Source organism: Rhinatrema bivittatum, chromosome 14 (assembly GCF_901001135.1).
Source record: "Rhinatrema bivittatum chromosome 14, aRhiBiv1.1, whole genome shotgun sequence".
Classification (NCBI taxonomy): domain Eukaryota; kingdom Metazoa; phylum Chordata; class Amphibia; order Gymnophiona; family Rhinatrematidae; genus Rhinatrema; species Rhinatrema bivittatum.
The window spans coordinates 2,658,605-2,684,785 of NC_042628.1; the positions used below are offsets into that span (position 1 = coordinate 2,658,605).

At 47.4% G+C, this 26,181-nt stretch overlaps 1 protein-coding gene, 1 long non-coding RNA gene and 1 other non-coding gene across 7 annotated transcripts in view; 2 read left to right on the forward strand and 1 right to left on the reverse strand.

Annotated features, from left to right (window-relative positions):
- TRAF7 (TNF receptor associated factor 7) overlaps positions 1-17,288 on the reverse strand; it is a 51,840-nt gene extending 34,552 nt beyond the window's left edge. Inside the window, exons 1-6 of one of the 5 annotated variants that reach the window (XM_029576062.1) lie at positions 17,131-17,288; positions 11,394-11,493; positions 10,141-10,172; positions 6,664-6,781; positions 5,111-5,168; positions 4,566-4,654 (exon numbers count right to left, since the gene is read on the reverse strand). In XM_029576062.1, the coding sequence (XP_029431922.1) occupies positions 4,566-4,654; positions 5,111-5,168; positions 6,664-6,744 (228 nt within the window). In that variant the 5' untranslated portion in view covers positions 6,745-6,781; positions 10,141-10,172; positions 11,394-11,493; positions 17,131-17,288. Of the gene's footprint in view, positions 1-4,565; positions 4,658-5,110; positions 5,169-6,663; positions 6,782-10,140; positions 10,173-11,393; positions 11,494-11,714; positions 11,735-11,846; positions 11,958-17,130 lie in introns of those variants that run through there. The other 4 variants (XM_029576057.1, XM_029576058.1, XM_029576059.1 and 1 more) reach the window with 4 other exon arrangements.
- A 327-nt stretch (positions 17,289-17,615) lies between these two features.
- On the forward strand, positions 17,616-24,975 carry LOC115075572. The gene is made up of 4 exons (XR_003852562.1): positions 17,616-17,777; positions 19,172-19,230; positions 19,849-19,921; positions 24,438-24,975. It is a non-coding gene; the product is annotated as an uncharacterized LOC115075572 (long non-coding RNA).
- On the forward strand, positions 19,993-20,076 carry LOC115076374. The gene has a single exon (XR_003852741.1). It is a non-coding gene; the product is annotated as a small nucleolar RNA SNORD60 (small nucleolar RNA).
- Positions 24,976-26,181: the final 1,206 nt, after the last annotated feature.

Below are 26,181 nucleotides of genomic sequence, written 5' to 3' on the forward strand. Positions count from 1 at the left end.
TTTTCATTATCTACCTCTACTTAACATTTCTATAGCGCTACACAACATACAAAAAGACAGTCCCTGCTCCATAGAGCTTACAATGTAATAAGACAAAGACACAGGACAAGAGACTTGGTTAAAAGAAAAAAAAGACGTTAGTCGAGACTAAATCTTTCCCCAAACCCCCATCCAAATTCTCCTTATATTGTTACAGAAATACAAAATATACGAAAATGTCTATTTCTGTGCAGCAAAACCAAACATTTATTACCTTCTTGCATAGTTAGTTTGGAGAATTTTACTGCCCCAGGAGCAATAAAATCAATGAGTAAGGACTACGGATACTGAAACCTGCAGTGAATGTTAACGTCACGGAAAGAAAGCTGAGCATGGCCTGTTTGGTTTGTATCCTCTGCAATGATCTACGTTTCTATAGAGACTTCCTGATGCACCTCCAAGAACCTCCCGGATTAAGCTTGCATACTTCCCTTATGTTATCTTGAGACCGATGCATACATTTTGGTTTTTATCCTCTGCAATGATCTACGTTTCTATAGAGACTTCCTGATGCACCTCCAAGAACCTCCCGGATTAAGCTTGCATACTTCCCTTATGTTATCTTGAGACCGATGCATACATTTTGGTTTTTATCCTCTGCAATGATCTACGTTTCTATAGAGACTTCCTGATGCACCTCCAAGAACCTCCCGGATTAAGCTTGCATACTTCCCTTATGTTATCTTGAGACCGATGCATACATTTTGGTTTGTATCCTCTGCAATGATCTACGTTTCTATAGAGACTTCCTGATGCACCTCCAAGAACCTCCCGGATTAAGCTTGCATACTTCCCTTATGTTATCTTGAGACCGATGCATACATTTTGGTTTGTATCCTCTGCAATGATCTACGTTTCTATAGAGACTTCCTGATGCACCTCCAAGAACCTCCCGGATTAAGCTTGCATACTTCCCTTATGTTATCTTGAGAGATTTAGTTGCATAACAATGTTGTATACGGGACGTAATCCAATTGGAGAGTTTTTCTGCAACCAGCATGCCCAATCTGTTTGGGTGATAAGACACAAAAGGTTGAGAGGACTGTCTGACTTTAGGCTCTCTCCTTATAGTAAACTAAGGTCCTCTTGCAGTCCGGCAAATGCAACTTCCTTTCTTGCTCACGTTTATGAGGTTTTGAAAAAAAAAAAAAAAAAAAAAAAGTGGGAAGCGTAGTTGACAGATTTATATGAAAATCGGACACCACCTTTGGCAGGAACTTAGGGTGGGTTTGCAAGACCACTTTGTCACGTAAGAATTATAGGTACGGTGGGAAGTGCAAGAGGGCCAGCAGCTCACTTACTCTTCTTGCTAATGTAACTGCCACCTTCTGAACTTTAGTAAGGCATTATCTAGAGGTGTGAAGATGGTTCCATCAGTCCCTGCAGCACTACGTTAATATCCCAAGGCATGGGAGGCTTTTGTAAAGGGGCCAAAAGTGCAGAAGCTCCTTCAAGACGTGAGAGGATGGGGTGATATAGAATTTCCCTCCTCTGAGACGTGATAGGCGGATATAGCGCTTGTGTACTCAAATGGAAGATGTTGCGAGACCTTTATTGGAAAGGTAGGAGATAATCTAACAGTAGTTGAAGCTTGTAGGTGAATAGGTTTAAGAAACGTTCACATTTGCATGAATAACTTCGGCGAGTGAATGGTTTCCATGCCGAGACTATGACACCTTTGACGTCGGATGGTAAGTGGAAGTGTGCAAGGGTCGAGAGCTCTATTTCCATGTTGAGAGAAGGTTGTAAGGAATAGAGGAGAAACTCTCCTTCCTCAGTGAGTAGGGAGGTATCCAATTCCGGAATTTGTGGAGGCTCTGTTGAAAGTTGAATGAGATATGCGTACCATGGTTGTCTGGGACATGCTGGGGCTCTTAATATCATCCTGGCTCTGTCTAGTGTGCATTCCTGTACCATTCTTGCTATGATCGGAAGGAAGTCGTAGAGAAGCCCTTGCGACCAAGCATCCAGCACTTCCCTGTAATGGCTCGGGTAGAGAGAATTGGGTCGACTTTCTGCCCCTTTCAGTTGTAAATAAATCTATCCAAGGTAGCCCCATTGGCAGAACAGATTGTTTTTGATGGTTTGAGAAGGAGCCCACTCGTGAGGTCAGAAAATTCTGCGGAGTCTTGTCCGCTTCTGTGTTTGCGATCCCTTAGAAGGTAGCCTGCAGGGTTGCATGGTGGATCTTTGCCCTATGGATATAGTCCTTTTGCAGAGGGGCCAAGACTCCATCCCCCTTGCTTGTTGAGATAATACTTGGTTGTCCGTATGAATCATTATGAGCAGAGTATGGAAAATCCTGAGGGCATGACGACCACTCTCCGCTCTAGGAGATTTATTTGGCAACGTGATTCCTTGAGCGACCATAATCATTGCGTTTTGAATTGTAGAAGATGCGCGCCGGGTGGAGGTGTCCGTGGTCAGGATATCTTGATGCAGCTGCGGCTGAAGTGGAATTCCGGCTTCCAATTCATCCAGGCGCAGCCACCATTTGATAATCTGCTTTCATGAAGTCAGTTAGGACCACCCTTGCCAAGAGAGGCTGGAGGAACTGATTTCGTTGCATTCTCAAGTCCCCACGGGAGTTGCTGCATATGTAGATGGGTCAAGGGAACTACATAGATTGCCTCTGCCAAGTGACCCAAGGCAAAGGTTCGGAATTTGAGACTTCCGCTGCTCGAAGCAGAGCCGTCTTCTCTGCACACTGCCTCTATGCTCCCGCAGTTGTGGCAATGGGCCTGCTCGTGATCTGGACCCAGGCATGATGGACATATATCCACAACTACGATATTTAAAGCTTGTAGTCTTTGTGCCATGGAAGCACTGAAGCGAGAAAAAGGATTAGAAAAACTGAGGAGGAATAGAGAGAGATTCCATGTCTGCGTGAAGCGAAAATAAAAAAAGAACGGAGGAGACTTCTGGAAGGTTTGTTTGCATGGGAACTACTGCACATGCCCAGTAGGGCAAAAAGCCTTAAGCTTTGAAAGGCAGCTCTGTCTAGTGCCGCCGTGATGTCGTCACCCATGCAGCATGGCTAATTCAGCCTTTTTATTGACAGAAAATAAAAATATTCCTGCTCCATGTGTTCAATGCATTTCTTAGGAGCTTGCTGTAAATGTTTATACTTTGCGAATGAACCATTCGGGTATTCTGGTTTTCATGATTAAAATGTACATATATGGTAGGAAAAATCTTCAGGGGGGAAAGCTGGGTTAGTCTGGTGAAGCAAAAATGGCAGGAGTTGAGTGGCACCTTAGAGACTCACCAATTTATTAAAGCGCGAGCTTTCAAGGACAGATGCATCTGATGAAGTGGCCTCTGTCCTCGAAAGCTCAAGCATTATTAAATTGGTGAGTCTCTAAGGTGCCACTCGACTCCTGACATGTATGGTAGACGTTCTCTACCTCTGCCACAGATTCACTGTCTCTCTCCATAATTCTCCTGCCTGCCTTCTTTTTCCATGGGGGTAGAACATCAAGCCTTCAAAATGGTCGATTTCCATTAATTCCGTCACTTAAGTCAGCCCACATGCCTTATAGTGCAAACACACGCCATACATCTCCATTATTTATAAACATCTGATATTCCTTTCTTTTTTTTTCAACCAAGAAAGGTCTCAAGGTGAGTTACCATTCAATTAGAGTTCATTTCCCAATTGGCAACTTCATACTTGGCATAACATTAGGAATCCGATGATGAATAACTTGTAGCCCTTATTCAAGTTAGGCAATTAGGTCAGTGGACTAGCGGTTTTGGTAGGGAAGATTGGGTGACGAGCCATGCTCTAGTTAAGTGAGTAAACTGGGCTGCAGGCATAAGAATAGTGGTACGGAAAGGTTCCTGACAGGAACCAATCCCCTGGGAGGAAGGCTCACCCGAAAAAGAAAAAAGTAAAAAAAAAGACTGCAGTGCTGGAGACAGAGAAATACTGAGCTCCTGCAGGTGGCACCAGGGCTTATTCAAGCAGTGTCAGCGAGGCTTTTCTCTGTCTCCATCTGCTGGCAGGGATGAATAAACTCAGGTGCCTGGACTGATCCGGGTACATACAGGGAATGGAGAGTCTTTGGTCAATGAAGGGTAAGAGTGTGAAATATGCTTCGTCCCCAGAAACCTCAACTCTGCCAACGCACCTCCCTCCTGCCTTGCAACACCCACTGCTTTTCAAGTACAGAGAACCACAGACACAGGTCTCCCAATGCACCTCACTTGTCACCAAGAGCATCCTCTGCTGTTCGAACACAGATCTGTCAATACGCCTCATTCTTGCCCTGCAATTCCAGTACTAAGCCTCACACAGCCAATGTACCTCCCTGCTGACATGCAGAACGCCCTGCTAGTGCTGTACTGAGAGCAACACACGGAGCTCTGCCAAGCCACCTCTCGCCTACATAGCTACGTAGAGAACTCCTACCCTGCAGCGCTCCCTGCACAAGACACCACCCTCCTCCCAAGAGCTCTGCCAGTGCACCAGTAATCTCCTACCTGGCAGCACTGTAAGGGAATAAGTCTTTTTTGCTACCTACCATGACGTCATCCTCGTCCCTGGCAGAGTAGGTGAGGGTGCTTGATGAGGAGGGAGTTCTGCGGTGTTGTTTAAATGTATTCGTTCCATCTGCTAGAAAGGGAAAAAAAGGCCATTAATGTTTTCCACATATTTTGAGAATAACCAAATCTGTCATTAAACGCCGCATCATTCTGTAACTTCAGAATTTCCTAGGCCCGGGCCTGTGAGAACAGAGAGGGTAACAGAAAATGTAGGCATTTACGGCAGATCTCCCTTAGAAAGGCAACATCCAAGGAGAGAAGCAGTATTACCCTCCCAGCGCTCACTATGCAGAGGAGGGAGGGGTTCATGGTTTTCTCTATCAGGCTCAGTATTCAGTGTCCATGTTCAATAACTCTAGATAAGCCCCCGCAATCGATGCGAAATTCAGTGCCAGCAAAGAATAGGCACGTGTAATGCGTGAAATGGAACTGAAAAACACAGTCAACACTGCCTGAAAAACAAAACAAAAAAACCTAAAGAGAGCTTTAGGGCCCCTCCAGTTGCAGTAATCCTGAAACTTACCCTTGGTAATGGTTGTTACAGCAGAGTATGCAGGACCAAATGTGGTTTCCATCCTGCTCTGTAACAGACAAAACATGCCAACATGTTTACTTTTCCTTCTCTTTAATTATTAAGATGTTGTAATGAGTAAAGAATTCATAAAATTAATTTTTTTCATTAAAAAGCTAGTACTGATGCATTTCTTAATTTGCTGATTAATCACAGAGGCTTGGATGGATGTGCGTCTTTTCCAGGAAGACGGCACGGGAACGCCCACACATGCTCAGTAGATCTCAAAGCTCTACGGCCTGAAGAGACAAATCCATTTGCTGCCGATTTATCCTGCTCTTTTCAGAAAACACCATTTACTGTAAACAAACTGGCTTTCCTGGTTTCCTCCCCTTATCTTGCCCCCGTTTTATAGTCTCTTCTCTTCAGTTTAATATAGATTATGGTTTTCCTTGTTTTTCAAAGATGTGGGTTGCTACATTTACCAAACACACCTACCCCCATTTTTCTTATGGGTATAGTAAGCACCATATGAGAGATGGTATATATTTTTTTTAATTTTGAAATTCTATATTGATTTTTAGTTTGATACCATTTTTTAGTGTGATATTAATTTTTATATTGTGTTTTAGTGAATTGGTTAATTTTTCCAGTCTCTGATTGTCTCAGCAGACAATAATTTTGTTACACATTATATATGGAATAGCTTTTAGATAGCTATTTATTTGTATATGTGTTATTGTTTTTAATTTTATGTTTTTATAAATTATTTTAGTTTTAGATTAGTAGATTTATTAATTTTTATGATTTTTTGATAGAAACAAGAATGTATCAATTGTTATAGAACACTTGATCCTAACATGCAGTTTAATACAAATATACACTAATTAGTATTGATGCCAATATTAAATAGTTTTTGTCCCCATCTGTTGTAAGATTTAGTAAAACAAAAATACAATATAATATCTGTAATTGTTTATCATTATTTAATATTTTATTTATGGTTTTATGTATTGCTATTGATCTTTGGTTATGTATTGTGGTTCCCTTGCCTCTCTGTATTTGCTGTACTAAGTTATACCAATAGAAAGAATGTAAGGGATGAATTCCCTTCTGTATCAGTACAGCCCATTCTTAAGAACAGACGTGCCGTGCTGGATCAGACCAAGGTCCATCGAGCCCAGATCTGGTCTCCGGCAGTGGCCAGTGCAGAATCAGAAGTACTCGGCAGATCCCATAAAGTAGATCTCATTCCTGTTACTGACTCCCAGCAATAGTAAAGGCTTTCTTTAGTCTCCTGGCTAATAACGTGTTCCCCGCAGGAACTTCTCCAAACCTCTTTTAAACCCCACTGTGCTAGTCACCTTGACCTCAGAGAGAGCCTGGTGTTCTGGGCCAATTTCTTTTTATCGGTATGATGTCAGTATGATGTCAGTATGATGTCATGGGACCCGGCAGCATCAGTGCAGCGAGCGTGATGTACTAGTTCTCTTGCTATCTAAAACCGCTGGCAGCCGGTATCTGCACGCCGACTCTGTTTCAGACTCCCTGAACCTCACTCTTACCCCGTTGATAGTTTCAGCAGGAGTACTGTTTGCTGCTCCACCAGAGAAACGATTGTAGCGTGGGTTCTTGCTTCCACTCATAATCTAATCAGCATTTACTTTTCCATTGAAGTTACCTCTGAGGAAAAAACAGACAAAAAAGAATTCTACTTTCTTCCTTTCTAATCACAAACTTCTGTTTGTGTTACTTACTGGACTGTTTACCAGGCACGCTGTGCACTATTCTTTGTATCTCGCCTTGAACGCCCAGCAGAAGAGCGAGTAACAAATGCTTTAAATTCATTCATTTACATATTTCGTACCAAACGCACACAGATCTGTCAATGCGCCTCATATCTGTTTATGAAAATTGTATAACCTGCCTGTAAGTCGTCTTATCCAGACGGACGTACAATAAAAGACATACAGAATCAAATCAAAAATTGGCAAATGAAAAAAATAAGAACAAATTGAAAAAATGCTGCATCCGATATCTTAAATGACTGATGACAAAGTACAACAGGCATCACAGAAGAGGTTAATTTAAGCTGCTGAAGGCCTGGCTAAAAAATATTTCTGGGGTCAGGTGAAACAGAAAGAAAAGTGAGATATTCAGGAGCTTGTACTACCATTTTAACTAAACCGCTTTATCCTGTCCAAGAACTGTAAATAAGAATAAGGAGAAGCTCAGTCCTCTAACCGCTAACTTTCTCTCTCGAGTGCTAACAGTGTTAAGTGACCGTTCTGGAAGCAAGTGACCAAGAACAGGTACATACAGGGGGCAACAGTGTGACCGTTCTGGAAGCAAGTGACCAAGAACAGGTACATACAGGGGGCAACAGTGTGACCGTTCTGGAAGCAAGTGACCTAGAACAGGTACATACAGGGGGCAACAGTGTGACCGTTCTGGAAGCAAGTGACCTAGAACAGGTACATACAGGGGGCAACAGTGTGACCGTTCTGGAAGCAAGTGACCTAGAACAGGTACATACAGGGGGCAACAGTGTGACCGTTCTGGAAGCAAGTGACCTAGAACAGGTACATACAGGGGGCAACAGTGTGACCGTTCTGGAAGCAAGTGACCTAGAACAGGTACATACAGGGGGCAACACCGCAACCCCCTGCAGAACAGGGGCAGGCGCACGCACACGCACACAGCCTCACTATAGGGCTGCTACAGCATGGGCAGCCACACACACACACACACACGCTGCCTCACTATAGGGCTGCTACAGCATTGGCAGCCACACACACACACACACACACACGCTGCCTCACTATAGGGCTGCTACAGCATGGGCAGCCACACACACACGCTGCCTCACTATAGGGCTGCTACAGCATGGGCAGCCACACACACACACACACACACACACGCTGCCTCACTATAGGGCTGCTACAGCATGGGCAGCCACACACACACGCTGCCTCACTATAGGGCTGCTACAGCATGGGCAGCCACACACACACACACACACACACACGCTGCCTCACTATAGGGCTGCTACAGCATTGGCAGCCACACACAAACGCTGCCTCACTATAGGGCTGCTACAGCATGGGCAGCCACACACGCACACACTGCCTCACTATAGGGCTGCTACAGCATGGGCAGCCACACACGCACACACTGCCTTACTATAGGGCTGCTACAGCATGGGCAGCCACACACGCACACTGCCTCACTATAGGGCTGCTACAGGTCAGGCAGCGCCATCTGACGCTGTCCCGGGGAAGCGCGCGCCGGCTTCTGCTCCCGAGGAGCAGTAAGTAATCGAAGGAAAAAAACCGTAAGGAGCTAGGAAGGGTTTAGGGGAGGAGAGGGGAAAGGGAAGTAAGGTTAGGTAGGGGTACAGGGAACTGGGGAAGCCCTACTCCCGTTGCCTTTTAAAATTCTCCCGCCCCCCCCACACGTGCGCAGAGGCCACCTGCCCACATACGCCGTGCACGTACGCACAGATATCGTATTTTATAACACCTGCCCGCCGATTCGCACCTAAAACAGCTGCATCCCATCTCCCCCCGCACCCCCTCTCTTCCAGGATGTACATATTTACATCTTTCAGCCTCTCCTCATAGGTCTTCTCATACAGACCCACCACCACTATTTTGGTCACCCTTTTCTGGACCGCCTCATCCTGTCTCTGTCCTTTATCAGATTCGGTCTCCAGATCTGAACACAGTACTCCAGGTGAGGCCTCACCAAGGACCTGCACAAGGGGATCATCACCTCCTTTTTCTATGCAGCCCAGCCCTCTTCTGGCTTTAGCTATCGCCCTGTCACATTGCTTTGCCACCTTCAGATCATCAGACACTGTCACCCCAAGGTCCCTCTCCCAGTCTGTGCACATTACTCTTTCTTCCCCACCACACACAGCTCTTTTGGATTGCCGCACCTCAGATGCAGGACTCTGCACTTCCTGGCATTGAATCCCAGCTGCCAAGTCTTCAACCACTCTTCAAGCTTTCTTAAATCTCTTCTCATTCTCTCTGCTCCTTCAGATGTGTCCACTCTGTTGCAGATCTTAGTATCATTTGCAAATAGACAAACTTCACCTTCTATTCCTTCCACAATGTCACTCACAAAGATATTGAACAGGACCGGTCCCAACACCGATCTTTGTGGTACTCTGCTTAACACCACTTTCTCTTCAGAGCAGGCTCCATTTACCATCACACGATGTCTTCTATCTGTCAACCATTTGTAATCCACGCCACCACCATGGTGCTCACTCCCAAGCTTCTCATTTTATTCACAAGCCTCCTATGCGGGACTGTATCAAAAGATTTGCTGAAATCCAAATAGATCACATCAAGCGCTCACTCTCGATCCAATTCTTTAGTCACTCAAACAAAAACATCAATCAGACAGGACCTTCCTCCGGTGAATCCCTGCTGCCTTGGGTCCAGCAGCCCTCCTGACTGTAGATAGCTCACCGTCCTTTCCTTCAGCAGAGTCTCCATCACTTTCCCCACCACCGAGGTGAGGCTAACCTGCCTGTAGTTTCCAGCCTCCTCTCTCTCCCACTCTCGTGAAGCGGGACCACCACCGCTCTTCTCCAGTCCCACTCCCGTTTCCAGGGATCTATTGAACAGGTCACACTGCGGAGCCGCCAGCTCATCTCTGAGCTCCCTCAGTATCTTGGACAGCAACATAATAGTGAACACAAGCATCTGCTGAATGCAGATATGCAAGAGGCTGATGGAGTTGGATGATTTCAGTCCTGTTGATTGTCTTGAAGGCTATGCCTCAGTTTTTGCCAAAGTAAGAAAACAAAAACAAGCAGCAGGAACAACATCTCAGTAAGAGTCTAACTATTTTATCCCAACCCCCCCCCCACAGATAGAAAATGGAGAAAAAGCCTTGGTAAGATCAGTCCCTAAGTCACAAGCCTAATGATAAGCAGATGGAGAGAGAGAGAGAGAGAGAGAGAGAGAGAGAACGTGAGCACTCACTTCTCTCTCACTAACATTTGTAGGCATCATTAAATGTGTTACCTCAGATACACAGAAGACATGCGAGGCAGCGTCTGAAAGAGAGCAGCACAAAAAAAGAATCATTATCTCAGTCAATATTCACAGCACATTCAGTTATCTAAGTTCTCCTATTTGTCAGACTCCTTCCCAAGAAATGAACAACCTGATGTAATAAAACATGAGAATGAGCTATATTTTAGCTCCTACCTTTAGTCAGGCAGTAAAACTTGGGTTATTTCCAGCTGCAACAAGTTTTATGCCTCCAGGGACTGTAAGCTTCAGTAGCCTGCCTAGGGTTAAAGTCTGCAGATACAAAGTAGCCTGAATTTTGAAATCAGACTCGGGCATCTCTGTGGGAGTCCCCGGTGCCGGGACCCATCAGACTCAGGCATCTCTGTGGGAGTCCCCGGTGCCGGGACCCATCAGACTCGCGCGTCTCTGTGGGAGTCCCCGGACCCATCAGACTCGCGCGTCTCTGTGGGAGTCCCCGGACCCATCAGACTCGCGCGTCTCTGTGGGAGTCCCCGGACCCATCAGACTCGCGCGTCTCTGTGGGAGTCCCCGGACCCATCAGACTCGCGCGTCTCTGTGGGAGTCCCCGGTGCCGGGACCCATCAGGCTCGCGCGTCTCTGTGGGAGTCCCCGGTGCCGGGACCCATCAGGCTCGCGCGTCTCTGTGGGAGTCCCCGGTGCCGGGACCCATCAGGCTCGCGCGTCTCTGTGGGAGTCCCCGGTGCCGGGACCCATCAGGCTCGCGCGTCTCTGTGGGAGTCCCCGGTGCCGGGACCCATCAGGCTCGCGCGTCTCTGTGGGAGTCCCCGGTGCCGGGACCCATCAGGCTCGCGCGTCTCTGTGGGAGTCCCCGGTGCCGGGACCCATCAGGCTCGCGCGTCTCTGTGGGAGTCCCCGGTGCCGGGACCCATCAGGCTCGCGCGTCTCTGTGGGAGTCCCCGGTGCCGGGACCCATCAGGCTCGCGCGTCTCTGTGGGAGTCCCCGGTGCCGGGACCCATCAGGCTCGCGCGTCTCTGTGGGAGTCCCCGGTGCCGGGACATATAAATGCACGACTGGCACGAGTACCATAAAAGTGGAGAAAATGAATGCACATAATGAAGCCACATGCATTTTTCCTCACACAATCCTCAGCTGATTTATCTGCATAAACCGGGGTGGGTATAGGTAGATTGGTTTGAGAATTACTTCCAAAACAACTTTCAGCCTAGCAGACATCATTACATCCGCCTCCAAATGACAAAGTTTAGAAACTGCAGGATACCTTTCAGAATTATAGCAGAGCTTTCCTCGCCACAGCTTCAGTGGCACTGCTCGTGGCTCTCCCACGGATTCTCTGCTGTCTGTGCACGGCTATCCAGGCGCTTAAGGAAAGGAAGAGAAAGCTGCTGTACACTAACACTGCATGAAAACCATAAGATAAATGCAAATCATTACCCTGCCTGCCAGCTCCAGTCCTGCAGATGTTACGCTTGAAATTCATTTATAAAATACACTACGTGCTAAGAAAAGAAAGAAAAAAAGAGTTTACTTTCCAACAGAAAGGCCGGACGCACATCACAGCTCAGCTTCTGCCCACACTCACCCAGCAAAGGAAAAAGGGACCCCTGAGCTGTGATGGAGGAGACAAAGCTCACTGCTGCTCATTAACAGGGAAACAAAATCCATGCAAGGTTATAAGTTAGGGCCCAGCAGAAGTCAGGACACTTCTCCCCACCATGCAAGATGCTCTTCAAAACGGGAATAAAGGCAAGTACACAAGGGCTCTTTCCAGGCTTCCTCACTCCCTCCAGAAAAAGAAAAAGGGAACTAAAACAACTCAGCAGTTCCACCGAACCCTGAAAACTCAGCCACTTCTGGGCCTACGTCATACCAAATGCCCTTTGCCCCTCAGTTTCCTGCTTCCTTCAGGACTCTTGGAATGAGGAAGTTGGGCCGAAAATCTCCCAAGCCAATCCTTTCCCTGCCCTGCCCTGGAGCAGAAAGCAGGCTGGAACGGGACAGTGGCTCAGGGTAATGAAACTTCATTTGGAAAGAGGCAGATTCTTTTGGTAATTCTGCTGGCTTTGCCTCAGTTCTGGATTGCTTCCGATTTGCTTAATGCACTGTGATAAACCATTTGGAAAAAGGTTTGTTTTCGGCAGGCTTTCAGAAGGAATAGGGGGTTTATCAGATTATGATGTCCGTGTGCGTTAACACCAAATGTTTCAGACATGAGGACGGAGGTCTTTTTTTAAAACCGATGCTTATATGTGATCACAGACACATGACTGTTAGGTCTTTGTGGAGCTTCCTGTTACTTCACAGCCCTGAAAACAAACATCCCCCTTGCAACACAAATTGCAGATTACTTCTCTATTCAGGCAACATAACCTTTAGTTCATTCTGTACTCTCTCCAAAGCTCATCACAAATGTATTAAGTTAATCCAATAAACAAAAGTCTCATCTACAACTTGTCTGTTCCCTTCTATTTCTGGGTAGCGAAAAAACCAAAGAAGATGGGTGTACAAATGACTTATCAGAACTTGCCCGACTCTGGCTGAGTTTCGCTCACGCAGGAGCTGCCGCAGGGGCTGCTGTACAGATGGCTGCTTGATTAAGGAAACTTCAATGCAAAATCATCATAATGAGGTAGATCTTCAGAAAATACGCGCGCGCGAACAAAAGTACAGCAGATTTTATAAGATACGCGCATAGCCGTGCGTATCTTATAAAATCCGGGGTCAGCGCGCGCTGGGCTGCGCAGCCTGCCTCCATTCCCTCCGCGTCCCCCCACCTTCCCCTATCTACCCCACCCCCCAGCCCTACCTAAATCCCCCCCCTACCTTTGTTGGGCAAGTTACGCCTGCTTGAAGCAGGCGTAACTTGCGCGCGCCGCCCCGGCATCCCCCAGCACAGGCCGCAGTGCCGGGGGACTCTGGACCGCCCTCCCGGCCCACCCCCTGCCCCCAGACACGCCCCCTCCCGCCCCTTTTAGGAAGCCCTGGGACTTACGCGTGTCCCGGGGCTTTGCGTGCACCGGGGTTTTAAAATCTACCCCAATATGTTTATAACGATTCTTGACACCATAAATATCGTCATTCCTGTGCATATGACATTCAGAGTCTCAAAAGGCAACAAACCAACATTGTGCAGGGCCGTATGTTAGAGCGAATGTCAAGGGGACAGCTCTCCCGTAATCAAGCAGACATCAGCAGGGAAGGTGCAGTGCCGTACGTTGAAACAAATATTAAATGGACAACTCTCCTGTATTCAAACAAATATTGCAAACATCGGCAGGAACTGGTATGTTGCCTATTGAAACTCTGAATACGTCATAATCGCAGGAATGACAATATTTACAGTGAGTGAAACTCGGCCAGAGTCGGACAAGTTCTAATAAAAGTCATTTCATACACCCATCTTCTTTGGGTTTTTTTGCTACCCAGCAATATTGGATCGGCTTCCGCTTTGTTTTTTGGGTCCTACTTCTATGCATCTAAATGGAGTAGCATAGCAACCAGGACTTCATTCAAATCAAAAAGAAAATCATTTTTAGTAATGCTGCTTCCATAATACCAGGGGCTTTACCTCAGAACCATTCACAAGGCAGCAAAGGCCAAAGCAGAGTTTATCAATAAAAAACTCCATTAAAACAATTCTAACACTGTCAGACAAAACAGAAACCAGGCTAGAAAAGCAGGACCGCGATAAGCTGCCAGCGTGCAAAGGGTGAACCATAAAGCAGCCCAGTCACACACCACCCACCCCAAAAATGAGCAGCACGGATTTCCATGCTAATATCACATTGATCTGCTTTACAAGATTCAGGGCTGGTGCTAGGTTTTCTGCTGCCCTGTGCGAAAAATTACTGTGCTGCCGCCTCCCAATTCATTCAGTGCCTGTCCCGGGCCCATCAAATGAAGCCCAGCTCCGTCCTGCAATCTATATTTGTAAAAACTGACACGCCCCCTGCCCAGATACCATGGATAGGGTACCCCAAGCAAACCTAACAGCCTTGCACACACACACACAATTAAATTATGCATTTATAACAAAATTTTACATAAAAAAAAAAATTCAAGAGTACAGTCTTCTGAGGCAGTAACAACATTTACAACCTGCATATTATATTTACGTGCACTGCTGTGGTGCCAACCAGAAAACTCTGCAGAAAAGACACTTGGAGCGCCTATGGAATTAGACTTTTTGCAATGCAAGTTGAGTGTGAACTTGGCCCTCAGAAAACCATGAACAAACAGAATTACCATTACAATATAGTAAAACCCAATACGAAAACAACCCTAACAGCTTATCTATGAAAAAGCAACGCTGCACATATTACACCAGGCCCTAGAACACCAATAAAACTCTTATTAGGAAACCAGGCTGCTATAGATCCCTACACAGAAATTTCATGCCAGCAAAATCCCTCACCTCGGTCACATATGCAGAACGCAGGGAGACCCTGAGCAAATACAGAATAAAGAGATCAGAAAGTATAAACAGAAATGTGCTGAGAAGAACTGAACTGGATCCCACAACAAGCAGCTTCTACATGCAGAGCAATAAAAAACAGAAACAGTACCATTCTTCATAAAACATTAAATAATAAAATCAAGAAATAAGACATCATAATAGTAAAATTATATTCATAAAACGAATATTTCAAACCAGTTAATGAATAGGATATTGAAAGTTTTCCAAACAAAAAAAATTTAAAAAATCTGATAAATAAAAAATCCAATTGAAAAATGTTCTATTCCCCCCTCCAAAAAAAATATATATATTTCTAAAGAGCTCCACCATGGTCCCACAGGTCCCCTGTGCTGCCTTCGGGCCGTGGCAGGATGAGCTGCACCATGGTCCCATGGGCCTCCTGCTTGTGGGGCGTGGAAGCCGTGTGCGGCCATGCTCATACCCAGAAGAGGGGCCTCTCCTTCCATCTCTGGTGCTCTCGCCTTTGGCCACCGGCAGCCCACGACCTCTCCTGCCACCGCTGGCCCGTGGCCTCCCCAGGCGTGCCGCTCCATGCAAATGCACAGTATGCACACCCGGGTGCACTGGGCCTGAGAAAATACCATCAAATAGTTTCACAATTACTGATAAAATTAACGTTTCCTGACATGATGCCAGCCACTACTGTCACCAGATCATCATGTACATTTTAATATAAACCAGTGTCCTCCAGGAGACAATACTGACCAGCTATCCTGTTACTACCAAGCATCCTTATCACTTTCAAGGTCTCAGTGTCAGGACAAAGGAAATGTTTTCAGATTGTGATACAAATTAAATAAAGTAATGAATAAAGTTTCATCTGCAGAAGCAGAGAAGGGGTAGTGCATGAAATTAAGGGAGATGTCACAGACCACAGAGCTTATTTGGGGGTCTGTATCCATTTTACTTCTGAATCTCAAAGATGATTTTTGAGAATTGCTTGTTGGAGGGCTGGCCCAGGATTCACCCACAATGCTGTGCATTGTCATTCTGGATTCGATTCCCATAAGTCGTCTTTGGCTACTTGGGCCAGCAGGGGATGGGGAGTCCTAGTCATTGTGTAAGGGAGACACCCATTGGTCACATTCAGGGCCCCTGATCAAGTGAGATGGAGGGGGGGGGGGGGGGAGATTTAAAGCTGATTGTAATATGAACTTCTGACGCCACTTCCAGCTAGGATGGAAGTAAAAAGAGAAGGAAACTGTCAGCTCTGCCACACCCCAAACCCTCAAAAACAAAATACCTGGCCATCAGCTCAGGCATCTTTTTCCGGTACCACTTTCAAAGGCTATTTGCACAATCCAAAGGAAGCCATCACCACAACAGACAGAGAGTCCCATAGCATTACAATGGGAAGGAGGAGCACGGGAGTGGGATGACAGGACTCACACAGCGTTGCACTGAGTGGGGAAGCACTGAGGTGCGGTGACAGGGAGTCAGTGTTACTCGGGGGGCCCCGGGATGGGATGACAGGGAGCCACACACTGAGGCCGATGCAATAAAGTGTGCCCAGTCTAGCACACATTAGACTAACACCCGATGCAATATGGGGATCAGTGCGTGCAAAGCACACACTCATCACATGTAAATTCCATGTAGATGAGGCCATTAGCTATTACTGCCTGATGCTATAAATCCCAGTGCACACTTTTTAATCCAGCAAATTTAACACTAGCCCCGGATGTTCTCCGTGTTTCCTCCACAGAGAAAGATCTACAAAAGAATGAATGAAATTTCTGGTTACGCAATATACATGCTCCAGGCCAATTTTGTCCCTTGCTATTGTGCATCCAGAAAATGTTTTACATAAGAACATAAGATCTGCCATACTGGGTCAGACCAAGGGTCCATCAAGCCCAGTATCCAACAGTGGCCAATCCAAGTCACAAGTACCTGGAAGTACCCACACATTAGATAGATCACAAGTTTCTATTGCTTATTAATTACCGTCATAGCAGTTTCTTTTGTAATCGATCCATTTCATTAATTCTTTCTTGAGCACCCGAAGCAATAAGCGCACAGCCACGTCTCCTGGGCACTAGGGATGAACAATTTCCCCCTAGCACGTCCCTTTAAATATAGCATCGGGCGCACAGGAAAGGCGTTAAGAAAAACAGACCCCAGTGTGGCTGCACGTTTTTACGCGCATCTTATTGCATTGGCCTGACTGAGGGGGAGAGCACCGGGATGGGATGACAGGGACTTACATACACTGAGGGGGGAATCCCGCAGTGGGGTGACAGGGAATCAGAGTCATACTCGGGGGGGGGGGGGGGGGCCGAGGGTGAGGTGTCCTAGGGCGTTACACTGAGAGGGAAGCCCTGGGGTGGAGTCACGCTGCGTTATTCTGGGGGCGGGGGATTGCACAGTGTTACATTGTGGGGTAGCAGGGAGTGACACAGCGTTGCTCTATGGGGAAGGGGAAGCCCCGGGCTGGGGTGATAGGGAGTCACGCTGCGTTACACTGAGCGGGGGGACAGGCAGCCACAGAGCCTTTCACCCGAGCAGGCACGACCCTCACCTCTCTGCATCTCTTCCCGCAGCGACCCCTCGCCGCTCCGCTCGCTGGTGGAGCTCATTGGGCAAGCTCCGACTCCCCCATCCCAGCGTCCTCGCAGCCAGCAGCCCGCGCGCCTCCGGAAACGCAAGCAGGAACTTCCGTGCTATGCATTCTGGGAGCTGCAGTCTCTTCCCGTCCCTGAGTGCCTGCACAGCCAGCGGCCCCGAGCGGCCCGTGAACTACAACGATCGCGCTGCCTAGCAGACAATTGGCCAATGAGGAAGAGAGGGCAGGGCAGAGCGTCATCCATTTCCGCCAATCAAAGAATTTAAGACTTGGAGCGGGTGGGCGGAGTCTGAGCGAGTGATTGGTGAGCAGTGAGGCGCTAGGCACCAATGCTAAAGACGCACTGTTTACAGGCGGCTTCTGGTTGGCGGTCTGAAGGGGGTTTTCGGAGGTTTAGCCAATGGAATCAGTGTCTTGCGAACCTTATAAGCAACGGGCGCGCCTCGTGCGGTCCTTTTGTGCCGGACGGCGGCGATGCTGGCGCTGTGCGCGCGAGTCCCGCGACGGTGGCCTCCGGGCCTGCTGCGGCTGCAAGAGCCGGGGTCCTGCAGCGGGGCCTTGGCGAGCCCGGGGCTAGGGGTTCAGCATTGGGCGTTGCTAATGTAAGTCATTGTGGCCAACTCGGCTACTTAAGCGACACGGGGACGATGCAATGAGCCGCGCGCTAAAACGGGCCCTGTCTTCCTAATGCGCCCTTGGCCACCTGCTGCTGCTGCATTGAAAAGGATGCGCTAAGGCAGGAGCCAGGGCTGTGCACCCACAATTGCCATGGGCCCCGGAGACGCGCGTCCGCGTTATCCCGCTTCAGGTTCCCCTCCTTTCGCCCACACATCCAGTCTTCAGGCCCTGCCTCTTTCATATTGTGGCTTCTTGGGTCCCTAAAACCTTTCCCCTGGACTTCCACGTGGTTACCCAGGCTCTTTCTCGCCTCTCCTTGAACCCAAGGGCCCTTTAAAGGTGTTGTGGCTAAAACCAAACTCCTGCTTCGTATCCGCTCCTGTCCCCCCTCGCAGCTTCAACGTAAGATTTACTCTGATTTTCAAACCGGCTACAGTTTAATTCCGCTCTCTCTCCGAGCTAACTTCTTTTTGTCCTGCTTGTACCTTACGGTCCCCTGCTAAACACGCGGTTACATTATCTCCCAAAGCCATTTGCCTACAAACCTGAGATCATCCTTCTGGAATAAACTTCCAAAAACCTAAGATGAGTCCAGTTTTCATTTTAGAAAAACGTTGGCCTTTTTATAGTCATCTGTGCCTGTAAAGTCAGAATGTGAAACTACGGAGTCAGGCAGGTTGTTCTCTGCTGGTTGGGACCATGTCTTCCCCATGCTTATTCATTTTAGTCTTGTATATTTCATTTGGTTTTATTGTACTGCTACCAATGTATGGCCATTTCTTACCCGCTGAGCTCTGTGGGTTAGACACTTTTAAAATTAAATATCCACCTAGTGTGACCTGCATAAGGATTGCTTTCTGCTCCTTGTTGCAGTGAAAGGTTATATGAGTAAAATAACCAAAATCAGCTTCATAAGTGCTGAGACTAATTCATCTAATGTTTAAACATGGTTGCAAGGTGAGAAAAAGAGCCAAAATGGGAGAACTGATGGGGGGGGGGGGGGAGGAAAGGTGAACATTTTTGTTATATAAACACCAAGATTCGTGGGGAAAACAAAGGTCCCCATAGTATAAATGCTGGTTGTATCTTTATGGCTTTCATGCTGCAGATGTTTTAAAGGAGCTGCTCTGGAGTGTCTGCTCTGCTACCTGGAAGGGGTCTCCTGATTCACCCACTCCAGTCTGCATGGCTGTGAAGCAGCCTCCTCCGCTCTGCTCTCCATTCTGCATTTTCTTCAGTGATGAGTCTGAACGTTTTTGATGCTTCAGATGAAACTGCATGTAGTCAGTGCTGTGATTCTAATCTGGTTAAGACTGCAGTAAAAGCACAGCTGACAGCTTTACCAGGGTTTGACTGAAATCTTTTTTTTCTTTTGCAGTTATGTAAGGAACCATTGGCAGGCACTGACTTGAGGAACTGCAGACTAGGTCTGGGGAGGTAAGGCATTTACAGTAAACTGTTTTATTTAGTGGTGATCAGAGCCAAGCATTTGGCCCTAGTGTCCAGGGTCTGTAGTACACAAACTTGTCTTTTAAACATTTAACCTGATTCCATTTCTTTATGGTAAAGCTCATTAGCTGTACCTCGCAGGTAATGTGAATAACTTGGAGCATGCACACTACAAACTAAAAATGCTCAGCTCCTGGTTTTGATTTGTTTCCAGTTTATTGGCACTTGCACAACATTTGTGTAATATTCTCCTAACCACATATTGAGCTATGTGGTTGGTGTGATGTAAGGTTGTGCCTGTGACGACCTCCTCCAATTTGACACCTCATCTGAGATGCCCAAGCAGTAAGTGATTGTGTTGGGGTCTGGTGTAGTCTAGTGCTTTACTACTTATTCCTTGCCTTTCTGAATATGGAATTCACCCAGTGGTTAGGAGCATATTAGAAAAGCAGTATACAAAGGTCACAGCAATTTCACAACTGAATAAAATGCAATTTTTGCTGCTATTTCAATGTATTAAAACTGGACAAGAAGTGACCACGTGACAAATTTTAAATGATCAACAAACACTGACGGAGCTGCTGGTGACTCTGGTGCCTTCCTCAGGTTGCTTTGGATGTGGGGTGCGCCACCTCTGGAATCCTGTGCCGTGTGACTGCAAAAGGAAGCAGTGTCTGAGGTAAGCATGAAAGGGGCTGGGATGCAGCTGTGAAAGACAAGTTTAGATTGGGTCTAGCAGGCCTTGTTCCAAGCCAGTGATGAGCTCTCTGATTTCTGACACCTCGTCTGAAAGCTGTAAGTACAGCGCCTGATTATATTATGTGTCTGAGGCTTGGGAAGATTACATTTGAAATCTTTATTCATGAGGCTGGGGGAGGGATGGTCTTCAGCAGTTTCACTTCTCTGGCTTGAATTTACTTAATGCTTTCCTAGTTCTTATGTAGAGCGTGGATGGTGTTTGTACACAGACCATATTCCACTTCAAAAAAATTTTTTTAGGAGAATGAAGGAGCATAAAGGATAGAAATCATTATCTGCATTTAAAATGTAGTGCAGATTCCCTCAAGATCTAACCTTTTTCTGTCTTAATGCTATGCAAGTAACTTAGCATATTACAGATTTACTGTGCTCTGTAAAGTTGTGTGTGTGATCAGTTTGAGCTTACCTGACTCAAGGCTTGAACCTGAGGCAGCTCCAGCCGAGCAGATGCTAGGACAATCTGTGACAGGCCATGTGAGCCTAAGCTTGTTTCCTGAACACAGCCAGATCAGGCCAGACAAGGGGCTTTGTTCCTCCCTACCAGCAGAGGGAGGCAGAGAAGAGCACTCCGGGACGCTGTTACGTAATCTCGAGTGCCGCCTGCAGTCCCCCAGTATTTCTCTGTCTCCAGCAGGTGCTAGAGGTGCAAAGGCCTGCAGTGTTGATCGAAAGTTAGTTTGGACCTTAAAAGTTGGAGCAGCTCCTGGAGGTGTTGGGTTCCTTTGTGGGTCATCCCTTGAGTGGAGCCGAACACCCCTGCTGGCTGTGCTAGTCCGTGCTACTGGAGACTGATAGCAAGGGCACTGGCTCCCTCTGAGTCTCTGCTCTCCTGCCACTGCTGCCTCAAAGGGAAGAGGCCTTTCTTTGGTCTCCTGATTAGCTTTGTTTAAAAAGTGTCAGCCAGGAGATTTGGTCAGTGGTAGAGAACGGGGTGGTTGGACAGCAGGAGCTGAGGGGGGTGGGGTAAGTGCTGCGACTTGGTTTTTCCTGGCAGGGAAACGTTTTGGCTGTGCGGCTGGATTTTTGGTGCGTTGCTCAGCCCGCTGAGGCTCATGCACAGATCTGGAGAGCTCCTCCTGGTGCCGCCTGCTTGGTAGTGGCACGTTTTAGGCCACACAGAGGTACGCGCCTGGGCGACGAGCAGGGCCTGTGCACAGACTGCTTCGGGAGCGGAAGGATCCTCCATGGGGGGGGGGGGGGGGCAAGTCGAGGAAGGCTTCCAGTGGTTCAGGAGCTGGGACAGAAGGGCGGGGGAGGGACCTCCCCCCGGATTGTGGTCTCGGGGTTGTTCCAGGCTGGGGCATCGCTAATTCGCCACTGCCTCTCGCTCCTGCAGTGCAAGATGCTGAAGGTGACCGTGAGGAGGGAGCAGATTTGGGGGACAGATTATCTGGAGGATTTCTCCCTGGAGTTTGTTCTGCTACCCCACAGGGCCTTCCTGGCTAGGAAGGGTGCATCTTTCTGGCTCGCCCAAAAGACAGAGGATGACTTCGGCAGGTGGATCTTGGGATTTATTGAAGCGCCTGGGACTGTGCCGAAGCGGATGAAGACTCCAGGGACCTGGGTGATCTGCATGAGATGCCGGGTCCTGCATCACCGCAGGGAGTGGATTTGGACAGGGAACCTGATGGGGGGGGGGGGGGGTCATCTGCCAGATCCTGATTTGCCTAAGGATGATCCGGATCTCGATGAGACCGTACCGGAGGGGAATAACCCTCGGGTGGCCTGGCTATTTAAGAAAGGAACTGCGGACTCTTGTTCCTCAGGTGTTTCAGGAATTAGGGGTTAAGCAGACTCAGTCTGATAATGAAGTTGTGACTCCAGCCCTGGATTGCCTAAGAAGATACAGAAGCTGATTAGGCAGGCTTAAAGGTCAGTAGGGCTATGGCAAAGCTCTATCCTTGGATGGAGTCGTCTTTGGAGCACCTAAGGTAGTTGTGTCTGTCATCTCGAGGGGATTGCAGCCTCACACAGGTGGATTTCCACAGCGGGCAACAGCTGGATCCTGGGGAGTGGGAACTGTGCCTGGAAGCCTGGAATCACATTTTTGCCAGGTGGGGTACTCTTCAATCATCAAAGGGAGTCCAGGTCACTAGGACTCGATGCCCGTGGCCACCCAGGATGCTGCTATTTCCTCTGTGGTCACTCGGTGAAGTGAGGTGCGTGGTGTTGAGAGTGGCCTCTTCCTTGGTTCAGGGATCTGGTGTATCTGGCAGTTGGGCCTCTCTGGTTCATCTGCCAGACCCTGCTGTGACAAGGACCCATATTTTCAGATCAGAAGAATCACTTTTGTCTTGTGGATTGACTTTTGAAAGGCAGTGGCTACACCTGAAGGGATATTTTGAGTGATCTCTGCTATGCTTCAGGCTAAGATCTTCAACGTCTTTGGCGTACGGTAGGGTGTGGAAGGTTTTTGAGTTCTAGTGTCTCCAACAGGATCTGGACTCGGTGGGAGTTCCTCACATTTTGACCTTTCTACAACAAGACTTGTGCAAAGGCCCAGCTTATAGTTTGCTTCACATTCAGGTGCCTGCCTTGGGTTGTCTTTGGCCACTCATCCCAATGCCATGCGTTTTCTGAGCACGTGCTGCCTCTAATTCAGAAGGTGTCTGAATTGGAACCTCAGTTTGGTCCTGCGGGTTCTCTGTAGCGCGCCCTTCGAGCCCTTAAGATGGACCTCGGTGAAGGACTTGAACTTTTTCCTGGTGGATTTCCAAGCTGCAGGCACTTTCTCTTCAAGATTTTTCTGTGTATTGCGGAGGACTGTGACATGTATGGGTCCCTCCTTTTTTGCCAAAGGTGATATCTTCCTTTCATGCGGCTTAGCAGGCCTTGGCCTGGTATTTTGGTTTTCCAGTTCAGGGGCTTTCAACCTTAGGTTAGATTTTTTTTTCCTGTTCGCCCTGTAAAGGAGGGAACGGGATCGACTGCTTGGTCAATACCGAGGGACTGCAGGTGGCTCTCTATGCAGCAGTGCCTCAAAGTTTTCATTCTCTGCCTCCACCTGCTGGTAGGGATGCATAATCCACTTGTCTGGACTGATCTGTGGTATTACAGGAACAAAAACTAGCAGGTAAGAACCAATTTTCCTTCTAGCAGATAAATATCAAGCAGCCCCACCTTTAGCATATTTTAGTTACTCCATCAGTACTTTACTGAAATGCAGTCGGCACAAGTTGTGAAACATTTATCTTAGCGTGTAATTACACTACTGGGTCAGACCAAGGGTCCATCAATCCCAGCATCCGGTTTCCCACGGTGGCCAATCCAGGCTACAAGTACCTGGCAGGATCCCTTGCTGCTACTGCCCAGGGATAAGGCGAGACTCTCCCCAAGTCTACCAGGTTAATAACTTGTGGACTTTGCCAAGATCTTGTCCAAACCTTTATTAAACCCAGCTGCCCTGACTGCCTTTACCACATCCTCGGCAATGAATTCCAGAGCTTAAGCGTGTGGTGTGAAGTTTCGTTTTAATGTACTACGTACAACATGGAGTATCCCCCTAGTTATGTTTGGGTTTTTTTAGGAGTAAACTGATTCTCACTGGGCTGTACTCTTCTACTCATGATTTTGTAGACCCCTCGTAGCCCCCCTTAGCCATCTCTTCTCCAAGCTGAACAGCCCTGTCCTCTTTAGCCCTTCCTGATAGGGAAGCTGTTCCAGCCCCTTTATTTTGGTCACCACTCTCTATTCGTCTCCAGTGCAGATATAGCTTTTTGGAGATGTCGATCAGCATTCTCCTAGGACAGAAGGATGTTGGTCCTCACCCTTGGGTGACATTGGATGGAGCCCAGCATGGAAAACCTCTGTCAGTGTTTCTAGGAGCATTGACTGACCCCCTGAGCTGGCCCAGCCTGCCACTCTCCACCCACCAGGCAGGGTCCCTTCTTCAGTCTCATTGTTTCCACAAAGCTTTTGTCTGGTGCGGGTGGAGCTCTGCTCCTTCCAGGTCAGTTAAACTTCCTGTGCTGGGGGCCTCCTTCCATAGGGTCGGTGCCTGAGTAGGGCCGTGGATAAGCTTTCTTCCTTCATGACCAATTCCCAGCAGTGTCTGTCCTCATCGACCACTTGCCAGCTTTTTTTCCAGGGTGGGAACGCCTAACATGATTACTCTTCTCAATGTGCATCACTTCCACATGTCCACACTAAGTTTTGTGTAGGCTGCTTAGTCTTTTGGCTAAGGTGTGATCAGGTCGAGAAGGGTAGTGTGCTCCATCTCCAGCAGAAGTGCATTTGTATACTAAAGGAGGCTGCACAGGAGCCTCTTACATTCATATTTTCTAATGGGAGAGGTCTAATGCCAGTAGCTGCTTCAGGCCTGGAGAACAGGATACCTTTACTGAATAAACACAAAAAGGAGTTGTACAGCTGTTGAGGCCTCTGGCCCCTTCCCATCAAATGTAATTCATGCTTAGCAAATTTGTTTGTTCTTACAGGAAGCTACGGGCCTGATAAGGGAAAACATTAACTCAGCCTCAGCAAGGAGACGTAACCATGAGGACCCACTCTGCAGCCTCAGGACCACACAGGGACTTAAGAACTGGCTGAACACGACAGTGGGGAATCTTGCTCCCAAGTCATTAGGAAAATTAATGTGGCTTCCCTGTGTATTGTCGAATTAGTTCCAGCTAAGGTTTTGTTTTCCTCGTCTACCTTGATGGTCAGTGGAGGTTCACTTATGAGGTAGGCTCTGGAATATGTGGGAATATGTAGCACAGATGGTAGGATTTACATTGTTACAGGTGTTAGGAACTGAAACTCTGTTTTTCTCTCAGAAGTGCATGTGGCTTGGTTGCTGTAAGCTGTATAACTGTTTTTCAGGGATGTGCCAAGGTGTCCTGCTGATGAAAATAGAGCAGCCCTGCTGCTTCTGCAGGGCGTGGAGGTCAGATCACTGCTAGGGCTCAACAGTGGACTTATTTGTAAAGCACAATTTTTATTCTTAATTTCTATAAATACACTTTTCATTCTGAACTGTCTTGTGCTGTCATTTTTATAAAACAAGTGCTCTGAGCTGGATCACAGAGCAGAGAAGCTTTTCTGCAGGTAATACTAGGGGGACAGTAGTGGCTCCTCCTCCTGCAGTATTAATGTTTCAGTCTCAAGATGTTACAGAAAGCTGCCAGCACTCATCCCATGCTCACAGTTGGTCTAAGTTAGGCAGTCAAAAGGGTAGAAAACAGAGGTCCAAGGGCATGACCTGCATGTGGAATTACTTCCAAAGAATTCAGGCGCTGAGGTGTAATACTGCATTTAGGAAATAAATGAGACCTAAACCTCCACCAGGGCCTCCCATGCATCTATAATGTGCACCTTCTGACCACCGATTTCTATACCCCCGCTCATCTCTCGCTTCTTCGTCTATACCCTCCATTGCAGAAACCACTGGTTCCATGGGATGTCTGTGTTCTTCCCACAGCAATAACTTCCATGTCATCCACACTAAAGTTCCTACCATGGCAAGTACTCGTTCTAGTAGCAGTTACCTCTGCAAGGAGGGTGAGCAAACCTTATCTCCAATTCTTCCATGACAAATAGGGCTCTGACTACACCCTAGAGTCTTACCAAAAGCTGGTATCGTTTTTCATTTGAATCAAAGCATCTCCCTTCTGCCATGCTTTCCATGGCCCTATAAGCATGACCATGAACGAGTACTGTACACTCTGGACTACAAACAAGCCCTTGCTTACTATAAAAGAAGCAGAGGGGCTCATGGTAAAACATCACAATTTGTTTTGTATGATCTGCAGTGACAAAACCCATGCTTTCAAATTGGATAACGGCCTGCATTCAATGCTGCTCTGCAATGCATGCCCTGCAACTTATAATCCAGTTAAGGAACATCAAATGCGTGCAACAGCAGCTTCCATTACATATCCCAAAGTAGCAGCCATAGAAGATATGCAAAGCTGCCACATGGTCATCTGTGCATAGTTTCATGTTGCATCACTGCCTCAAATCTGCAGTTTGAGACAGCCTGGTGGGATGAGCAGTGCTAGACTGGGTTATAGCCTCTTAAACGAACTGTCAGTGTCTGCGTTGCAAGAAAAGTTAGACATGAGCAATCATGTAAACTGCAGATTCACAAACGCTCTGCATCCCGCAGCTTGGGATTCCAATGCGCATGGCTAATTTAGGCTGCCTATCAATGGGAAAAGAGCAAGTTTGCTTACCCTCCAT